This window comes from Barbatula barbatula (genome assembly GCF_947034865.1).
Source record: "Barbatula barbatula genome assembly, chromosome: 23".
In the NCBI taxonomy this organism is placed as follows: domain Eukaryota; kingdom Metazoa; phylum Chordata; class Actinopteri; order Cypriniformes; family Nemacheilidae; genus Barbatula; species Barbatula barbatula.
This window is the reverse complement of record NC_136786.1, coordinates 16,833,955-16,854,710: the sequence shown is the minus strand read 5'-3', so window position 1 is coordinate 16,854,710 and position 20,756 is coordinate 16,833,955. Positions and strand designations below refer to the sequence as shown.

Sequence of the window (20,756 nt, the reverse complement as noted above, 5' to 3'; positions counted from 1 at the left end):
TAAGCAAGTTTATTTACTTGATCACTTCAATTGTAATGATTTATTTCCTGTTTTAAGAATTTCCATAGTTTTAAAGTATGTGGAAGAGGATCTTTACGTCTTCCCAGTTGATGTTTATCTAGTGCTGTCTGTGTTGGGCTGTTTGCTTATAATTTTAATGCACTAAATAATTTCTGGCACATCTTCTCGAAAGTCTGCAAGGGCAGAACGCAGCAGGAAGGCTCCAGGTTCTTCTGAAGTCCTCTTTGTGCTGCTCGAGTCACTGCAGTGTTATTGACTTTCTCTGGGTTTGTTTATCTTGTGTGTTTCAGCATATTTGATGCTGTGTATTCACTGATGAAAAACAAGATCCACCGGCTGCCCGTCATCGACCCTGTCAGTGGGAATGCACTTTATATTTTGACACACAAGAGGATCCTTAAATTCCTTCAGCTGTTTGTAAGTTCAGTTTCAAAGGTCGAATTTTAATGTTTTTTGTCATTTCATCGACTGGGTAAATAATTGCTTGTTCAAATTTTTTTTAAAGTATTTAGCTAAGAACACATTTATAACTTGAAACAAAAATAATCATTGTTAAATGTCTCAAGTTTATTCACTGGTTTGTGTTTGTCTTTCTCAGGTGTGTGAGATGCCAAAGCCCGCTTTTATGAAGCAGACACTGGAAGAGCTGAGCATCGGGACCTACAGCAACATTGCCTTTATTCACCCTGACACGCCAATCATCAAAGCGCTCAACATCTTTGTGGAACGAAGGGTATCCGCTCTGCCCGTGGTGGATGAATCAGGTAAGATTTGAGACCAGAACCTATTTTGCAATCCGCACAGAGAGTGAGCCAAAGGACCTGTGTATCAAATCAGTATGTACACCTGGAAAATGCCTTTCTTATGAAAACTTTCCTTTTTTTCAGGAAAAGTTGTAGATATTTATTCCAAATTCGATGTCATTGTAAGTATATTGTGTATTTATTTTTGTTTACTAGTTTTAATAATTTTACTTCATTGGCTAGTTTTTTCACACTCAATGGTGTGTGTGTGTGTTTAGAATCTTGCTGCTGAAAAGACGTACAACAATCTGGACATCAGTGTGACCCAGGCGCTCATGCACAGGTCGCAGTATTTTGAAGGGGTCATGAAGTGCAACAGATTTGAAACACTGGAGACCATAGTAGATCGTATAGTCAAGGCAGAGGTGAGCCCTGCTTTAAAGGTCCAGTGTGTAATTCTTTGGAGCATCTATTGAAAGAAATGCAATAAAATATACATAACTATATATAAAGATCTTACATATTGAAGCATTATGTTTTTATTACATTAGAATGAGCTATTTCTATCTACATACACCACGGGTCCCCTTTCATGGAATTCCGCCATGTTGTTTCTACAGTAGCCCTAAAAGGACAAACTGCTCTAAAGGACGTGTTCCATAAATATGTTATATCCTTAAGCAAAGAAGCGAAAACGTGACAACATTTAGTCCCATGTCAGCCACCATATTGCTTCAAAAGAGAGGCGGGAGTGGTGGAGTGTCCCGTTAGTTGCAATTCTCACTAGATGCCGCTAAATTTCATAAACTGGACCTTTAGTACACACACACACACAGAATATCTTTGAAATACATCTAGAACTACTTTAGGACACGTGTGCTTTTCTAGAGCTTCAAATTAAAATTTCTAAATCCTTGTTCAAGATCCTTAAGCTGCTGCTGCTGCTGCTATCTGTCTGTCGTCCCTCAGGTGCACAGACTGGTGGTGGTGGATGAGAACGGCAGCATTGTGGGAATCGTCTCTTTGTCGGATATCCTCCAGGCACTTGTGCTCAACCCTGCAGGTATAAATGCCCAGCATCCTTAAAGGATTCTTCACCTTCCACCCTTCTCGCCTGTACTATAGGTACTGCGTTGCATGCTGCTCGGGGGGATGAGACGGCGCATGACCCCTACCGGTCTGCCGTGCATATCAATGCTCCGCAGAGCCAGACGTATGTTTGGTATCAAAAGGGTAATAGATATAAATTGGCCTGTGTGCCTGCACGCCCACATTTCAGCGCCTGTGATTTTGATGAATGGGACAGACTTGCCGAGCATTAGAGCCCCTCCCGCTACAGGACTGTGTCTGGCATGCATGGTGTCCTTCAGCTACACACATGGTGTCCTCTCAATACATTAGCACACACACATATAAATATGCAGACCCAAGCACATCACAGAGGAGTTCTGCTTTAGAGTTGATAATACAGTATGATGACATTTACATTATGTTTATGCATTTGGCAGATGCTTTTATCCACAGTGATACTGAGATAAACGTTTCCCCGGGAGTTGAACCCATGACCATTGCACTAACCATTTGCTGGCATGTATTAATGCATCTAAAGGTATGACAGATCTCCAAACCATAGTCAGATAACTGGATATGAAACACTTTCTTATCTTTTTTCAGTAAGAACTTTTGAGAGGTCACTTTGTGCTGTGTCTGGCTGGGAATTTATGACACCGATTATGAATCTCTTCTGAGAAATTGTATTATGATTTTAAGTAGGAGATGTGATGTTACTGCTATTATTGCAAATAGTATGCATGGATTTAAAGACATTGGGCACTGGAACTTTAAAGGTTTAATGCAAGGGGCTGTTTTGTAGGTCTTGCTTAATGCAAAAAGTTCTAATGTACAGTTTGGAAATTGTTTTTGGGCAATTCATGTTTATGTCTTATCATTCTTCAAAGGTAGTTTTTATAAAACTTCAGGTTAACACACCTACTTGTGGCTTTAAGCAGTACTGGGTTCCAAAAGTGACCACACCTCTTTTATCTTTGCACATTGGCAGGTATGAACAGGAAGGACGGTGAAGCAGAGACCGAGTGATGTTTGCCAGGATGTTCGGGTCATGTTACGTCGCTGTCGGAGACTGGTGTTGGAGGCACATTGGAAGTCTTTGGACATGTGTGGGCCACATTTACAGATGAAAGAGTGGAACCAGAAAGCAGGGGAATGACCTAAATGTGTGCTGTTGGAGGGCAAGAGAAGGGCTGATAGTTAGAGATTATAGACAGACACAGTGACAGTGTAAGGTGGTGGATCATCTCTCGTTCAGAAGGATACTGTGAATTCTGCCTCGTGTATCACAATAAGCTTCTGCACGCACAGTATGATGAAGTACACTTTAGCTAGACCTAAAACAACGCCATCTGGTGTCTGAATGGGGCATGAGGATGAGCTGGACCACATCAGACTATGGGCTGTACCATAATTACCTCTATGGGTAGGGGGATGTGTTGCGGGTCATTAAGTAATAATTGCAGTATTCGGTGCATGTTACGACTGTTTATTCCTCGTGTATATACAAATATCGTCCTGTGGGTCATAAGCCCAGCTTTCCTGTATATTTATGTTTGAACATCACACCCCCCTTCTAAATGCAGACAAAATGGTTTGATATCTGTCTATGGTGCCTTCTGTCTACCAGTTATCGCCCACTACTGGTTGCCAATAGAACAAGAGGAATAATTGAATGTTTTAAACATGTCAAAATGAACGTTGGAGTTGTTCAAAACCAAATGACCCTTCCCTCTTGGCTATTTTCGTGAGTTTGATCTATTTATTGCAGAGTGCAAAGTTCCTTCACTTGGATTTAAGTTTGGGTGTTCATAATTCTTGGTGTAATGGAAATGATGCTGTAAATGATAAATTCAACCTTTATTTATTTATAGTCAACACTTTTGTAATTTTAAAAGGAATATTTATGAGTGAGATGGAAATAACTTTTGAGCCCCTATGCAGTGAAACAATGTGCTGATCAATGACTTGATGTTCAATGCAATTCAACTTTAAAATCCCACTTTTCTTTCTGTCTCACAGACCTCTTTTTCATTGAAGCGATTGTTCTGTGCACACACGTGAAAATGTGTTCGAGGAAACTATAAGTGTCAGAGAAAGGTCTGTTTTCTGTGTAGTCACGTTGTTTGTAATACGTGTGATTTTATTTTGGTTCTTGTCGTTTGTTTTGCAGATTTGTTGTTGACAGATAGATAAATGCACAACACTGGCATAAGAATGCTAATAGATAACCATGCTCAAGTTTTTTAATTTTATTTTACAGTTAAATAAAAATAAAACAGAGTATGAAGACGTGTCTTGTATGCAGCTTGGCAAATTCGTCGCCTTGAAACTTGGAGACAGACAGTTGGAGTCTATTCGTACTGTAAATGATTAAATAAAAATCAAACAAGAAGTGGTGGCAGCAGGAACCAACAGATGATGTCAGTTGCAGGTCACGTGACCCGCCCAACACCTGTCAAGTAAACGCGTAACTCTTTCATAGCAACGATACTGTATTGAAGTATTAAACTGAACGCATCTTTTGGATGAGAATGCACCTTATATGAATTATTGTTAGGTTACAAATGGGATAATTCACCGGATGTAACTTTTGAAATGACAGTGAAGTGGTAGCCATGTTGAAAGGTCGTTTCAGGCCGATGGTGTTCAAAGTGACCCTTCGGTAGGTTCTTCTGAATTGGCTCGGCAACAATACGCAGAAGTGCGCTGCAAGGGTGCTTGGTCCACCACTAATGTATTCAAAGCCCTCACTCTGGAAGTGACTTATTATAGGCATCGATGCGCTCTTGAGGGCGTAAAGCAAGGTATATAGCCTACGATAAAACACACGACACAAATATTTTTGACATAATTCTTTTTTAGGTATCCCAGTTTTTACTAGTTTAGTACTATGCTTAGGCTGCTGACACGGACGCACCAATGGTTCAAGCTTAAATCTCTATATTAATAAATGCAATTAAGTCATTTATTTGTATTCGTCCTCGACTGTTCACTGCAGAACACACAGCATAAAGCAGAAGTACCATTTGGCTGGAGCAGGAAGGATATGTGCAGACTAGTAAAACCTTTCAGACTCAAATGTTCAACTTCCTTCTGTACGGTTATTTCGATTTGACAATTTATGACATAATGTGGGCTGCATGGCATATAACCGTCTTCTGTTCGAATCAGAAGATCTGAAAAGTGTCAGTAGGATCTCTGAAGATCATGACACAGACGCACACCAGCACGGAGCGCGCATTGCGCGCCTGTGGTGAGGCTGGTTCCTGGAACGCGCTCATTGGTTCATTCGGATGATAGCGATGGACACCTGACTCAATTTACAGTACAAGTTTCTAGTTGATCCATGAAAGTGCACGTAGACACATTTCTGTCGACACGCTCAGAGCTTCACTTATTAAGGTAATTCATGTTCTTTGTACTTAAAATATGGGAACATCAAAAATGAAGAGATGAAATGATGTATTGCAACTATTGTTGTTTTTTCAGACGTGACTAATGATGAGATTTACTCTGCACTTTTGTTTTCTCATGGATGAGGGTGAAATGAATGCATGCCTTTAAATATGCCTACTTGTGAAAATAATATTTAGGAAATGACTCGTTTTACAGGTTTTTCGATGTGTAGTCTTTCTGAAATAGCTATTTACATTGTTTTGAATTGAAACCGTTAAAGCTGATAAACGCAATAGTGTGCGTGCATGCAACATAAATCGTTAAAACAATATTTATTGCATATAATGTGCAGCGAAACTTTGAAGGAATATCTTGTGATGACTTTATATTTAGACTTGTATTGTTTTACTTTGTCATGCATCTGCGCATGATATCACGCCCCCTTCTGAGTCATTTTACATGTTGCCGAATATGCCACTATACTACGTGACAGAGAGCACATAGTCAAAGTCGCCACCCCTTGCTGCATACCTGATTGTTATTTATAAAAAAGCAATATGTGTCAGGTGCATGCATATGAAACATTTATAATATTTCCACAATCATAAGCACGTCGGCCCCCCACATAATCTAAGAGGGACTGGATGGCATAGGTCACCTCATTTTTTCTATTTGCATTTATTAAACTTGCAGACGGGTTCACAGAAAAAACAACACGCGCAAGGTCGTTGACTGTGGCTCGAGAGAGCTCCCTATTTAGGATATTTGGGAATGACGACGCACTCCCAACAAGCGCGCCCCCCGGTGCGTAACTAAAGAGTTGCCATTTCAGTTAAATCGCAACTTATATGGGTATGTGGTAACCGTAGTTTGTAGAACCAAGATTGTTTTTAAACAGCTTTTAAAATAAAATAAAGAAAACTTATACAAATAAATGTACGAGGGGTTTTGGACATGGGCCATGGTGATACCATGGCAGTCTTTGAAATATCAAGGAGAGATGCAAATAGCTTAGCACTATAAATTAATACATAATTCGGTGCCATGGTCTATATAGACATAGTATTAGAAGGGCTGGAAAGGGGGGATTCAATCCAGAAACAGATTTTTAAGGTGGGACACATCAGTTTCAAATCAAATTTAAAATGTTTAATTCACATATAGCTCAAAAAGCCATGTAAGTGTAATTGCAAGTTTTGCATATTTTCTGCTTCTATGGTTAAAAAGAAATGATCCCATGTATATTTATTATGGGCATTTATTTTGACCAAAATTGGTGACCTGTTGGTCTGTTATATATCTGCATTGTTTTTAGATGCTGTCTACTCGTGCACTGGTGCGGGGGCTGCAGTGTGGGTTGTGGCGGAGGGTTTCTACATCATCTGGCGCATGGGCTGCTCACTCGCGTGGTAACAGAACACTTTTGAGAAGATTAGAAACCTTTCAGCTGTCATTAACACACCGTCTCTCTCATGTCAAACTCTCTCCATCTATCCAATCATGTAATTTTTTGCTGTTTGTTTCTCAGATGTTGATATGATTGACTGCTCCATACCTCAGTACAACAACCGTCTGGATACTCCACTGCCTGATGTTCCATTTGTCAGAAACTTCAATCCAGAACAGAAAAAGCTTAAGGAGAAAGAGAAGGGGCCATGGACCCAGCTCACCAAGGAGGAAAAACTAGCTAGTAAATCTGCATGGCTATCTTGACCTTGTTTCACCTTTTTAAATCTTCAGTCAGTCAATAAGATCAGGCAATGCTGCTTTCAACAAACAGCTTATATTCAAGTGTGAAATCCCCTTGTTATTGTTACAAGTGCTGTAGTAGGCTAGACTTTGACCGTGGGTGTGGCAAACACAAAGATATTTTATACACTTCCCAGGGTTCAACTTTCGCTTTTTGATACATATTAACCTGTAGATATAAACAGGATGGTTGGTTTAGCTAAACATTAAAGAAATGTGTAGTTAAAGAAAATCACTATGTACAGTCTTAATTTTAATTATTTGATAATTAATATTTTATGAATATTTTGATATTAGATTACCAAAAATGCCTTTCTGCTGACTAATACACCCGGTGTTGATCTTAGCGACCCATCCATAGATAAACTTGTGGTCCATTGACATGCCACTAAGGTTGCATCCCTAGAGAACACATGAACGGATCAAATGTATACAGTCACTTTGGGGTTAAAAGTGTCTTTTTAAATGCATACATGTAAATTGGTAGGTTCGGTTGGAGCTAAATTTGTAATACGGTAAATGGGTCATGAGTTCTGGGAATAATTTTGATAATGACACCAAATCAGCCCCTGTAATGAAATATTTTAAACACTAGATGGCACTGTGTTCAACTTAAAAAACAACTCGTTTGGCAAACGTGACCTCTCTTCCAAGTGTGCATAGGCAACCTACTAAATATCTGTATTTGTCTTTGCAGTATACAGACTGACACACGAGTTGTCATATCCAGAGATGAGGAAAGGCTCCAAGGAGTGGATGACGGTTCTTGGGGGCATTTTCTTTTTCCTGGGCTTTACGGGGCTGTTGGTGTGGTGGCAACGTGTCTATGGTGGGTTTAAATGTGTGTATAACTTCACATAGATGTCCTGAATTCCCAAATCATGCTATCATTTTGATGCTTAATGTTCTTTGATTATCCGAATCATTACAAGACAGCTTTAAATACTTCAAGCGTTTCATCATGCGACGTGTTCACCCCCCCCCCCCCCCCCCCACTGGCTTTGATGTGAGAGATTCATCCGGATTTATTTGTGCTGATGGTTTATTCATCCCTCCAATCTGAAATCAGTGACATTTATTGAATCCCGGGTCAATACCGTCTGACACAACATCAATTTGGCTTCCGCTAAATTAAGGCTCTCCGCCTGGATTTGGTTTTTCATGACTTTTCTATCCTTTCTTTCGAACGTACCCAGCCCCATCAGACAGTTAAGGCGGATTTCCCCGATAACGTCTGTCAGGTGGAGGAGTCAGCTTTGCTTTTTAACCTGCAGCACACGCTCCCTCAACATTCCCCTGAAATAATTGGACTGGGTCGTGTTTTGCAGTCAACGGTTTAAGGAGCAGAAAAATGGAAGACGGGCGGAAAGATTTACTGGCTTGAGCCCTGGATTCAGTTCAGGAATCCCTTTAGACTCAGTAGAACTTATTCACTTGCAAAATGATAAAAGCTTTTCAATAGTCTTTATGTATGCGCGCTTGTGTGGATGCTTAAAATGCGGAAAGCAGCAGACAAGAGTATGAGTGTGCATTGCATACTCATGTGTGTCTGTTTGAATAAGCGTGTGTGAGAAATTCTCGTACAAAGTCTCCATCTGTCTCAGAGGCAGACTCTGTAGGGAAGGAAGTCAATGCTACATCACCTCGGGAGAGACAATTGCATGGGAGGGGGTGGGAAACAGATAAAAAGGAGAACAGAGGTTTGGTAAGGATCCTGGGAGGGGTGCGAAAGGTATCCGAAGTCCAAAAGTCAGTTGAGGGCTGGGTATTTCCCACACTGTCTGGGTCATGTTGTAACTTGAAACACTCTGAATGCTGCTCCGGGCAACTGTTCTTCTAACTCATTAGAGTTGAGTACTAAGGCTCGTCTGAGGTTGACTTCAGCGATTGTAAGTCTTTTAAAGTGGGAGATAAAAAAGGCGATTTTTTGGGGGAACATCTGAGCCATCCGGAATACGATCACGCACTCGGGGACACCCCAGACACCCTCCATTGCATAAAACTGAACAGAGTATTTTATTCGTACCTCAGGGCAGGAGCATTGGCTCCACCTGGCAAAAGTATGTCTTTGACTTTTTTGATGTGACTGTGTGGCAAACTATCTACTGTCTGAGGGGTTTCAAATAAGCAATGCTCTCGGAATAAACAAAAACTTGTTATATACCAAGATTTGCATGCATCATTCTTCTGAATTTAGTTACCTTGCACAGAGTGCATTATGTGCGGTTATTAACCCCCTTTTTACACACCAGGTCTGTAATTTAGCAGTCGGGCTAGTGCATGGTGTGCAGACACAATGTCTTGAATTTGTTTATTTTTTTCCAGTCCCTTGCCTGCAGGAATACACCCAGCAAAACACTCTTAACTGTCAGGTGCTGCCTTTTGTTTGGACAGTTAATTGCTTGCTGTTTTTTATATTATTTTGGCTGACATGTCTACAGGAGTAATAAAGGAGGAGGGTTTAGGGGATTTTGCACAATTAACTGTATCGTTCACACCTCTTCATTTATTTGACATTTTATAACAAGATTGCCTCGAATGCCCTTTGAGCACTTGCTACAGAAAAGCCCTTTCTTTGTTTTCTATGATCACCTAATTTATCTCACGTCTCCAACACTCCAATAAAAATGACAGTGCTACAGAATTGTCTAATGATTTTAAGTGAAGTCATGGGATTGTTGTTATAAGAACATTCTGGGTTAAAAAACTATCAACGGCATCTTGAGCAGGCAGAAAAAGAAACGATTGCGTGTAGAAAAGCATTTACAATATAAGTTCCCTATAGACTTCAATAAGTGCCAGTTTTGCCAGCATAACTTTCCTCATGTTTTCCTCTTTTACAGTGTACGGTGATGTTCCACACACTTTATCTCCCGAGTGGGTCGAGCAGCAGACACAGAGGATGATAGATATGAGGGTGAACCCTGTCCATGGCTTCTCTCATAAGTGGGACTATGAAACGAAGCAGTGGAAATAAAAAAACGACACTTTGATGACCTTGAATGTAGCAACTTCATAAAAAAATGATCCAAATGGGTAATGCTGTGCAACCTGCAGCCTTAATACTTCAATAAACACACTGAAACAAACACAACTGCTTCAGTATTATGGCTTTGTGTCTACAGTTTACTGAAAACAAAGCACACTCTTAAAAAAGGTTCTTCACAGCAATGCCATGGAAGATCTATTTTTGGTTCCACGTGATGTACTAGAAGGTTCTCACATTTCTTTCTTGCGTTTTTATAATCTTAAGTACCTTTTTAGGAACCATTTGTGACACGGAAATGTTCTTCGTGTTAAAGGTTCTTTATGGAACCATTCAACCAAAAATTGCATTGTGAAGCATCTTTTTAAAGAATGCACATTTCTTGGTATACTGTTGCCTGACTGCTGTATGTGCTAACGTGATTGGCTGGCTGAAAATGCGAGAGAGCGTGTGATTGGCTGAGATAATAAACTCCAAATGCTTTGAAATCATTACATTTATTTTGGTATATCTATCCTACAGCTTTGATAAATCCGACTTCATGTAACAATTCTCATTCAGTGACAGTACAACAGGGAATATAGCCTCAATGACTTTAATAAAGAACTACTTTATTGAATGCTCGACCATATTCATCCGTGAAATAAATAAAATACAACAGCATTAGAAATGTGATTATGTATTATTTTTAAAGATTATTTTCAAATATTCTAAGTACAATTATCATTACGCAAATGGTTAATTTCCGCAAGGAGCAAATAGCAGAGCATTTTTTTTCTTTTAGTGCATTAAAAAAAATTTAAGCTGTGAAACCTTTCTTTTTTTAATAAGCACAGTTGCGCATCACGTAGGACGTTACATTGAGAAAATATAACAACAAAAACACGCTTTACTCAAGAACATAGTTGAGGTTTGCAGTTCTGAGAGAGGAATGAAAACAAGCTCCAAAAGAATGAAAGAATGAAAAAAAAGGTTTGACAAAATGCACTTCAACGACCACACAATAAACCCCTGCAATGCTCCGCATACCCTGTGCTGGAGTATCCCAGCGCCACAGAAAGCAATGAATGGTGTGACGTAAGGAAACTCCGCCCCCTCTGCAGAGGGTACCTTCAAACAGTGTCGCACAGTTTCAACAGTTCGAGCACAGCTTCAATGAACGCGCAAGTCTCCGCGTCACGCGTCTTAAATCCCGCAGAATTGCACCGTTATCCGTGGCGTTGCCACGCATGAGAAAAACCGCATCTCACCAAAGAGGAAACGCAGGCGCGCATTGAACACAGAGACGCGCGTTGACTTGGTTGCTATTTTCTCTTCCGTCTTTTCTGGGACCTCGAATGTCAGTGGAATATTAAGCTGGAAAATATAAAGCAACTGTTTTTAACTCCGTTTTGAAGGGGTTCGTGACGTGAAGGACGTTTCGCGACCGGCTGTGCGTTTGCTTTCCGCGGCTGACCGGAATATAAGCGAGTTTCAGGAGCGAAGGCGGGACGCAGCATTCAATGAGCGGACATTCCTTCCTCGCGCATACGGTCGGATCTCCTTTGAAGTTTGTTGCGCGCGCGCTGCAGTAGCGAACTGAGGCGCGGGCAGTTCAGATAAGTTCATAAATACACCCTGTGTTTGATTTATTTTCAATGAATGTACCATTCCTTTATATCGTTTTATTGAAATATTGCGTTATGGTGAGAGAAACCGCGTCTTATATTTGCCGAATATGAGATTTTAATTAAGCGTTTCTCCTCAACGTTTCTGTCAGAATGTACTTTTACTAAACACGTTTTCAAATTGCGTTAAATAACGATGGCTAACGAAATTCGCTACGACAGTCGCCTTATTGTGGAGAAATACATTAATCATAAACTTTTAAAGAGGGGCTACGTGTGGAAATGTCAACCGTCTGACGAGGAAGATGATGCCCAGAACGGCGTGGAGGACTCTGACAGGAGACTCCAGGCTCCCTCGGCGGGCGGGGGTAACGATGAGTGCCTGCTAGCCCACCGGGTCACTCGCTCCGACCCTCATTTGAGACTCCACCGGGCGTTACGCGAGGCTGGAGATCAAATAGAAAGGCTCCACCAGCGGGATTTTGAAGAGATGTCCAACCAGATGATATTGAGCCTTAATGGAGCCCAGCGGAGCTTCATCGCGGTGACCGAAGAGCTCTTCAGGAATGGAGTGAACTGGGGTCGGATTGTGGCTTTCTTTGAGTTTGGAGGGACCTTGTGCGTGGAGAGCGTTAACCGGGAGATGGCGTCACAGGTAGACAATATTGCACCCTGGATGACGGACTACCTGAACGGGCCTCTGGAAAACTGGATCCAGGAAAATGGTGGTTGGGTAGGTTTATGATCGTACAGTCGTGATATATGCACACCGAATTTAAAAGCTAAAATGATATGCATAGATGAAGCTAGACAGGAGCCACACAGTTTTGGTCTTTATTATTTATAGTGAATTTGAATTCAAAGTCAAAGTCTGCTTTATTGTCAATTCTGCCACATGTACAAGTACATACATATAGAGGATCGAATTTGCGTTACTCTCAGACCCATGGTGCATACAAATAACACCAACACAGAAGAATAACACACACACACACACACACACACGTCTATATGAATACGGATAAATACAGAATATACATATTTGTCAAAGTGATCTGCAAAAAGGCTGACTAATAATGGCATACTCAAAATTCAAGCTAAGTTCAAACAACAGAATGTCATTTTGGTATGCCAGAATACTCGTCAATAAAACACCTTGCTAATAAAGAAAACACTTTGTAGGTTAGGTCAGTCAGCTTGTCTTTTTTGACAGTTCAATCAAGGTTAGCCCCGCCTCTCCCTTCCATGTATAAGAGCAAGTTCATTTTCAAAGTTGCAAACACACGCTAAGTTTCAAGGATGTGGTCTGTCTTCGGTTTAGTTGGGTTATTATAAATTCTTAAAGATGGTCAGATTGTAAATAATTCCAGCACAAACGTGTCTCATGGTCAAATGAACGTCATACTTGGATACTTGGAGATTCTGCCTTTGCTCGAGGTCAAAGAACGTGCTCCATTTGAACCTATGATATAAAAGGCTGAAGGCACTTTGTGGGTTTTCTCTGAGGATAGGAAAACTGCTTCTGGTTTAAAAAGTAGCAATATGAACAAACACTCTTAACTCGCTTTTTATTCCTTTTCTTGCTCTCCCCTTTTTCCCACAGAGCCCTTGTTTCAGAACTACCCTTCACTTTTGCTGCATTGCTTCTGTGCTGAATTATTTACGGTATAAATTGGAGCAGCTCATCATGGTTGCATTGCTACTGTATAGTCGGACTCCACCCTGCTCATGTACAGCACAGAATCTCATTGCTACCCCGGTCTAAAGAGATCGAACAAATAATTCCCCTTTTCAATAACTAAAACTAAACGATTATTGTCTGATGTATAAAAGTGTTTTGGGAATCTTTTCTGTTTCTTCTAGGGATGCACAGATATGTAAGTTTTGGCCGATAACCGTTAATTCTTTAACATTGGAAGCCCATAGCCGATATATTGGCCGATAAATATGAGACTGAAACAAAAGGCAAAAAGGACTTTTTTTAAAACATTGACTGATGAAAAAAAGGTAACCATTAGTTCCTCGCTAAAAATCGTGTACTAAGCCTACTTTACACGATTCTTTCAACTTTGTCTGGTATCATTTTGATTTAATAAACAAATCATAGATGTTCTTCCAGAGCAACCAAGAAAAAAGTTCTATCCACAGCTCTCAAGACAGAAAGCATTCAAAATGACCATTTTCGTCCGATACCGATATGGCCGATAATTTATCGTGCATCCCTAGTTGATTCTATTTTAAACAGCCTTTAGATAATTTTGATGTTATTATGTGAAATGGTACAGTCTTCTTCGTACAGCAGACTAGATGTCAGCCTAGTTTATGCTGTCCGGTACAGCTGTGCAGGTGGCCCAGCAGAGCCATTATTCCTGTCTGGACGAAAGGTGTGCTGTGGCTGAATTAATGATGGTCATTACTCACCACATCTGCTGCGGGTTAGACAGGTTCAAATGGCCTCTGATAAAGCATGGTGTACAGAGAGCTTTTTTATGGCAAATATACAACCACTCTCTAGCCTTCAACCCATTATTATTTTTATATTTTTTGTATGAAGTTAATTTAAAAGGTCAGGTTTTATTTGTTTAGGATAATGAATGGATGGCTGACTGTTTTTATTATAGCTGCCCGTGCCCGAGGTCTGTGTGTTTGTGTATAGGATATTGACTATGTATCAATTGTGTCATTCCTTCAAGGTGAAACAAAGCAGTGCAATTAGGACACAATTAGCAGAGAAGCATTTTAATAAGCTTTTAACACGGGCCTGCATTATTCACAAAGCTCAGCACTTTTGTCCAGAGGCAATGAACAATTTATTTATTTAATTTTGTCATGAAAAGCACATCTACAGTTTGTGTTAAGACTGTTATTGCTGGGAGAATTGGTTGGCTCATGAGAGTTATATATTACAGAGTGTGTCATTAAGAGCTTCTTTAAATGTAGGATTTGTTTTGAAGTGCTGAGATCTTTTGACGGTGATAAATATGGTCGCAGGGGATGTGTCCCGTAGTTAGTTATTTTAGAGGAATCTTTATTACGTTACGGAGGAAGTCCCATTAGCTTAGGGAAGTTTGGAATTTAAAAAGATTTATATTTTCCTTTTGTAGAGGCTTTTATAATAATAATAATAATAATACATTTATTTCGTATAGAGCAATTAAAAGTTGCTTTCTCAAAGCGCTTCACAGTAGACATCACATCAGGTAATACAACACAATTTGTAAGAAATAATGGAGGAGGCAGGTGAGTAATTTTGCAGACCAACTTACATTTACATTTAGGCATTTGGCAGATGCTTTTATGGGGTGGTTCAGGATAGGTAATATGCTGTAGTTAAAAGTAATTGACCTATCGGTAAGCCCCTCCCCTCAAACACCGATGAGGCAATAGAAGTTGAAAATGAGTTGCACAGGGACAGAACTCTGACAACTTTAAGTTGCAGCGCCGTCAAGAAACATTGTAAGATCCGAAGCTTTCATCAGTTTTATGCTACAATAAATGATAAAACGATGTGCCTGGGGTACTCGAAACACTAATTCCAGGTGTCCTGGGAGGATGAGGAATGGAATTTATTTGACTCAATTTCCTAAACCGACACAAAAAGAGCAAAATGTGGGTGCATTAACCCGATTCAACATCCCAGTGAAGACAATTTTTTTTCTTTTTTGGTACTGTCATTAAGTTATAGTTTCCAACTGCATGTCATCTTGTGCTTTAGTATCGTATCTCTGGCTAAAACTAGTGAAGTTAGTGAGTCCATGCTAACCTGCAAACCTCGATAGCTAACTGTTCTCATAGCATGTACATTGTAGGTCATAAACAATGTTTCTACATTTCAGTGTTTAACCATATTAAAGTGGAATTATATTGAATAACTTCAGTGTTCCTTTGGAACTGTGACATTTAGTAGCATTTAATAATTGTAATGCTCATTCTTGTCATAAAATAATAAATTACTACTCCTACATAATTAATTTTTGTTGTGAACACTGGTCAAATAGGTATTTGAGAGTCTTAGACTTTTCCAATGATATATAGTTTGCTATGATAGGATTAGATTTTAGTTGTAAAATATTAAAGTAAACCTGGGTGTTTCAATATTGGACCAGTGAAAGTTAAAGCATAGTGGTTAAATGTAAATTAATTTAATCTTACCCTGAGGTACATGAACAGTTGATCCTAGATGTTGTCATCTGCTACCGTGTCGTCACGTAACACGAGGCTTCCGCTTCTTGCATTGTGATTTGTGAGGGTTCTGCCACAAATTTTCAGGAGGCATTCATATAAAGTTCAAACATTGGCTTATATTCACCGCCAACTAACACACTATTCACAGGTGTATACTAAAACAGAACAAAATAAAATTGGAAAGACAAACTATAACAGTAGAACCATCCGCATGGACTCTGGACTCAGATGTTTCTCACAGGAGCCCTCACCAGAACTAACTCCCCACAGGAAATTCAACCCTATTTGAACACATGGGCTAAACCATTTACTAATTACAGGGGTCTCAGTTCAGTAAATAAACTCAATACAAATATATAATATACACAAACCAAACCCCACATACATGGAATCACATGCAACAAAGCAAATAGTTACAATAAACACAAGAATGACCTCTAACAGAGAAGTTTAAATGAACAATCCCCCCATAGGGTAGTACCAACTACATTTCCCACAATGCCTGACCCAGGATACCAGGTTTTTACACTGACCGCTGCCATTGAAAGACATTAGGAACTATGGTGGCTTGTCCGAGTTAGCAACAGTAACTAAGGGGGGCGGGGCTTACCGATAGGTCAACACCTGCTCTATTACTCTCTACAAAATATAAGTGATTCAGCTACTGGAAGAACAGCCCTGCTTTACCTTAGTGTATCACTTCACTTGACAATCAAAAATGTCAGTAGTTTGTGGTATCCATTAGACGGTCCTCCAATGTCTACAAAGACTTCTGACATTACCAGATTGGTCAGATGGCTTTACTTTTGTGGCAGAAAGACACGTCCTCTTTACTGACTGTTAATCTTAATTTATTATCCTGCTTTTGAATTAATGTAACTCATTAATTCTTGGATAAAGCCTGTCTGTGGAGAATACATGATTCAGCTGTACCACAGTGCTGTTTCTTATTGCTGTTTTCCACCCGCCCCCCACAGGGATACCCGATTTACCAGGCATGCCTCCGAGACCTTCATCTTACTCCAGTTCCTCTTACTGACTGAATTAGCTTTAAGGTTCTAAAGAATTGTAATAGATGCATTGTTTTCCTGCATATGGCCCGTTAATTCTTTACATTGACACGATTGCAGATCCTTCTAGATGTTACAGAAAAAGTGTAATTAAATTTTTAATGATAGCAGTTAAACATGCAGCCTTGTGGCTTGAAAATGCTTGCCATTCGTGATGTAAAATAATTATTATTTCAGATTTGTTTGGAAAAAGCTGATATGGGACTGGAAACTATGCTTGGGAAGTTTTCCATAATCTTTTTCTTTCCTGTGACACAAATAGCCATGTCATTTTGACCCCAAAATCAATTTAGAGGTGAACGCAGCAATGCGTATTGATTAAAATCCATTTTTATCTTTTGGTTTTCCAGACCTTTTCCAAAAGGCATTTTCTTTCGATTTTTGGACATCTTCTTAGTGGGGGTAACCAACATTATTCAAAATCATCATTTGATTTGGACCTGTTTTTTAGACAAAGCGTTTGTTCCTTTTCCCAATAAAAAGCTTGCTCTGGATTTTAAAAGTTCACCTTTGTTTTAACGAGTGTGAGCTTTTTTTGTCATAACAGCTAAAAATGTCATAAACCTTGTGTGAGGAGCACTTTTGAAATGACAGTTTTAAGCTGTTTAATGACCAAAGCTGTTGGAGTGTATAGTAGGTTCATTGTCTCCTTTCAAAATTTGACAGCACCACACATGGCGAACAAGAGCAGATGCTCAGACTTTTAGGACTTCTGGTTTGCAAAATGCTTAATGAGCTTTCTCATTACTGTAGTAACCGCTTTGAGCTAGCCCGTTTAGCATCCTCTTTTTTCCCTTGCCTCAACAAATTGACATTTGCTGTTTTCATAATTGCCATGTTTCTTAATTGTTGAGATATGTAAAGAGGGAGTTTTGTTGGTTTGGCGAATCAAGTGTAATGCTTTTGTAAGTGATTAAATGGCAACAGTAATGCTTGTAGACACATTACCTAGCCTCCCTATACACAACATCTGCTTAATTATCTCTTAACTACAAGATAAAGCCAATAAGACTGAATTTAACACATTCAGAGACCTTTATTTAGCCAGCAGTTCGTTTTGTTCAGTGTTATCCTTCAAGTTTAATTGTAGGTAGGTCAGCTTCGCGACGTGTATGGTGCGCATTGTGTGCCTTGTTTATATCCGGCCCCCACTGATAATGAAATCTGTCCACCTGTATTTAAGTTTGTTTAGACAGGCTACAATTGCGCAGGTGATCACCCACACACTACATACGTCTTTGATTGATTACAGGTTTTTGGCTGTGTACATGTACACTGGTGATTCTGGTGCCTTAGAGGGACGGATGACCCCACCTGGGTCTTTTGTTTGTTAGTGTTGCTTTTTGAGCTTTTACAGGCAGGAGTAAAAGAACTTGTAAAGTTCAGCCATCGCTCACTATTCGGTTTTATTGAACATGTGCCGCATAGAGCCCTTTCAAGTGACATTGTTTACGCGATATAGACACAAAAGGTAGTGTCTCTTTTTTGACATTCTACTGATAATGGCTTCAAACAACCTGTCATGCTTTTTACTGATCCCACATCTGTGCCTGTGAATCGGCCAGGAAAGTTTGCAGAAGCGATGTGTGATTAAAAGAAAAGGAAATGGAGGAGGCAGACTAAGACAATTAACAAAGCAGGAAGAATAAAGGATTGTAAAAAAGGTTACAAGGGTTAAATATGAAGGATGGTGACTGGGTAAAGAATATGTTTGTTATTGCAGCTTCCTGCCCTAGCTGCTGTCAGGTGGGTAAGGTTGTGTCTTGCTCCTGGGGGGCAAGTAAAGGCTCAAAGGGATGTTTTGATTGGCTGTCAGAGTGCTGCATAGTGCCTTTGACCTCAAGGCAAATCCTCTGCTGGGCGGGCCTGTGTTAATGGTAGGGTTTTGTAGTGATGGGAAAATAAGGATTCCCTCGCAGGTGTGGTCTCTTCTCCTTCATGATGTCTTAGTCGGATTTTGAACACTGTCATTTAATTGTATAAATGATGTACATAATATGAACATTACTAATGACAGCTGACAATTATTGATATTAAAACTATAAAATATAGTTGATCTGTTTTCTTCCCGTCTGAGGATTACAGATGAGAAGAAATATAATGTGAAAGGTCAGTGAGACAGAACATAATGGGTAATCACCTAGAGGAATTTTATTTAAAATAACAAGGGCAAGACATTATCAGTTATTCCTCATCGATCTTTAATTTTTGTTCTGTGAAACTCACAGCGGGTGTTTTGATGAAAATCTCAAAGTTGATATGTCTCAGACGTGTGTTTTTAGTCAGTGGTTTCCCTGAAGAGGTGTGAGACTACCAGAGAAAGTTATAGGGACACCCCCTGTCTAGTCCTTTGGTTTACTCCATGCACACAGTTTACTGGATGTTCTTCTACTATACTGTAAAAATGTAATATGTATAGTGTCCCTTTATCTTGGCAGAAAGCTTGTGGGCTTGATTCCTAATAATCAACATATACCTTGAATCAGAGTATTCGATTTGGATAAATGCGTCAGGCAGATACATAAGTACAATATTTAACACATCTAAGTTTACACGGGTTAGTTTAAGACAGGAATTTGCCCTAGTTTAATTAAGATATTTAAACTGTCTTGCTCTTTTCCTGACGGTAGATGCACTCTGACACTGACTGTTTGCGGATGCTTACTATAGTTGTTTAAATAAGTTTGTGATTGATCAAAGATCAGACATGCCTTGTATTGGTTTTGACTGCCTTTGATGCTGCAGTTTTGATGTTGACTTTCCTTACACTTTGATATGCACCTTGGACTATAATTTCAAATCTGCTTTTCTTCCTGTTTTATTTGTGCAGATCTTTGAGGTGTAAAGGAGATGAGCCTAAAATGCCCATGGACCTGTGCCAACATATATGGTCCTGATGCCTGGTGGAATCAGTGGGGGACTGCCCATCACATTACCTTAATTACAGATTATTATATCCTCAGAGAGCTATTTTTATTTACAAAAACAAGTTTACATTGTACGATAAGCCCTGTGCCAATCTGCTTCAAATTGCTCAAGTATATTGAAAAATAAAAACTGTTGATTTTTCACAAAGACACCTATTTAGTTTGTAAAAATGATGATGTGAATCCATTTTCAGCATTTAAAAACCACAGTCCAGACCTTTGCTGCCTTCTCTGGCTGTAATATTGAGGATGCACATTCTGTCAATTGGAGGAGCATCCTTTTTCTGTAAATATGCAGGCGTCTGTCGGGCACACAAAAGGAATTCCGAATTATTTTTAGGGAAAAAAACAACTTTGGCAAAATAGTGCTTGTCTTCCAATTGCAACTGATTTGACCACCCACACAAAAGTTGTCAGCCTCGACAGTTGGCACAAAGGAACCCTTTGCAGTAAATCCGTCAGTGTGTCTGTGCACTGAAATTAAGAATCACACAAACATATGACATACAAAGTGCATTAAAACACAGACCCTCTGATCATGATGTTACAATGCAAACACACATGGTAGTTCTGGGGACGAGACAAAGACACACTGGTTTCTACCGGGCTAAACCAAGCTGTTTTTGCTGCTGGGGTCTTATGAGTTTGTGTGGGCAGGTTTTGTTAATGGAATTAAAATGAGAGCAGGGTACGGTAAGGATTTCTTTATTTCGTTTGTCATGCTCCGCTGGCACAGTTTAGCATGTCTCTGATGCTCATTGCTTAATCAGGCTCTATAATTTGTTTTCTCAACTTGTCTTTAGGGGCACTCCACATCTGACATTTAATGTTTTAAACCGAAGCTTTTCTTTATTTAGCAATTTAGTTTGATTCATCCTCTCCTCAGGCCTCGATAGTCAGAGCATTAAAGAACCATCCTTATATTTGCTGAGCTGCATGAGTTTGTTGCCTGAGAACTTTGCATTGGACTGAAGACTTTGCTGGAGTTCTCTTTTGTCTCC

General features: G+C 39.7%; 3 protein-coding genes across 9 annotated transcripts in view; all 3 read left to right on the top strand.

Moving 5' to 3' along the window:
* The window catches only part of prkag2a (protein kinase, AMP-activated, gamma 2 non-catalytic subunit a), a 38,115-nt gene extending 33,987 nt beyond the window's left edge, over nt 1-4,128 (top strand). For 2 of the 4 annotated variants that reach the window (XM_079487545.1, XM_079487546.1), the window contains 6 exons: nt 312-438; nt 620-785; nt 909-946; nt 1,043-1,189; nt 1,734-1,827; nt 2,824-4,128. In XM_079487545.1, the coding sequence (XP_079343671.1) occupies nt 312-438; nt 620-785; nt 909-946; nt 1,043-1,189; nt 1,734-1,827; nt 2,824-2,861 (610 nt within the window). In that variant the 3' untranslated portion in view covers nt 2,862-4,128. The remainder of the gene's footprint in view (nt 1-311; nt 439-619; nt 786-908; nt 947-1,042; nt 1,190-1,733; nt 1,828-2,823) is intronic. The other 2 variants (XM_079487544.1, XM_079487547.1) reach the window with 1 other exon arrangement.
* A 1,006-nt stretch (nt 4,129-5,134) lies between these two features.
* On the top strand, nt 5,135-10,607 carry cox4i1l (cytochrome c oxidase subunit 4I1, like). 2 transcript variants are annotated; one of them, XM_079487543.1, is made up of 5 exons: nt 5,135-5,237; nt 6,547-6,640; nt 6,760-6,921; nt 7,678-7,809; nt 9,824-10,607. In XM_079487543.1, the coding sequence occupies exons 2-5, from the start codon at nt 6,547-6,549 to the stop codon at nt 9,955-9,957; spliced, it is 522 nt and encodes a 173-aa protein (XP_079343669.1). In that variant the 5' UTR covers nt 5,135-5,237; the 3' UTR covers nt 9,958-10,607. The 2 variants fall into 2 exon arrangements, with proteins under 2 accessions (XP_079343669.1, XP_079343668.1); XM_079487542.1 differs by lacking the exon at nt 5,135-5,237 and adding an exon at nt 5,889-6,035 and having other exon boundaries at nt 9,824-10,456.
* A 429-nt stretch (nt 10,608-11,036) lies between these two features.
* bcl2a (BCL2 apoptosis regulator a) overlaps nt 11,037-20,756 on the top strand; it is a 42,762-nt gene continuing 33,042 nt past the window's right edge. For 2 of the 3 annotated variants that reach the window (XR_013786166.1, XM_079447790.1), the window contains exon 1: nt 11,037-12,306. Coding sequence is in view for 2 of the 3 variants with exons in the window: in XM_079447790.1 (XP_079303916.1) it covers nt 11,770-12,306 (537 nt within the window). In the remaining variant the exon portion in view is untranslated. Of the gene's footprint in view, nt 12,307-19,658; nt 19,901-20,756 lie in introns of those variants that run through there. The other variant, XM_079447791.1, reaches the window with a different exon arrangement.

Coding starts and splice junctions, on each gene's coding strand:
- cox4i1l (XM_079487542.1), top strand. CDS start 6,003: ATGACGACGCACTCCCAACAAGCGCGCCCCCCG. Junction 6,641..6,759: donor ATGGGCTGCTCACTCGCGTG/GTAACAGAACAC, acceptor TTTGTTTCTCAG/ATGTTGATATGATTGACTGC. Junction 6,922..7,677: donor CAAGGAGGAAAAACTAGCTA/GTAAATCTGCAT, acceptor TTGTCTTTGCAG/TATACAGACTGACACACGAG.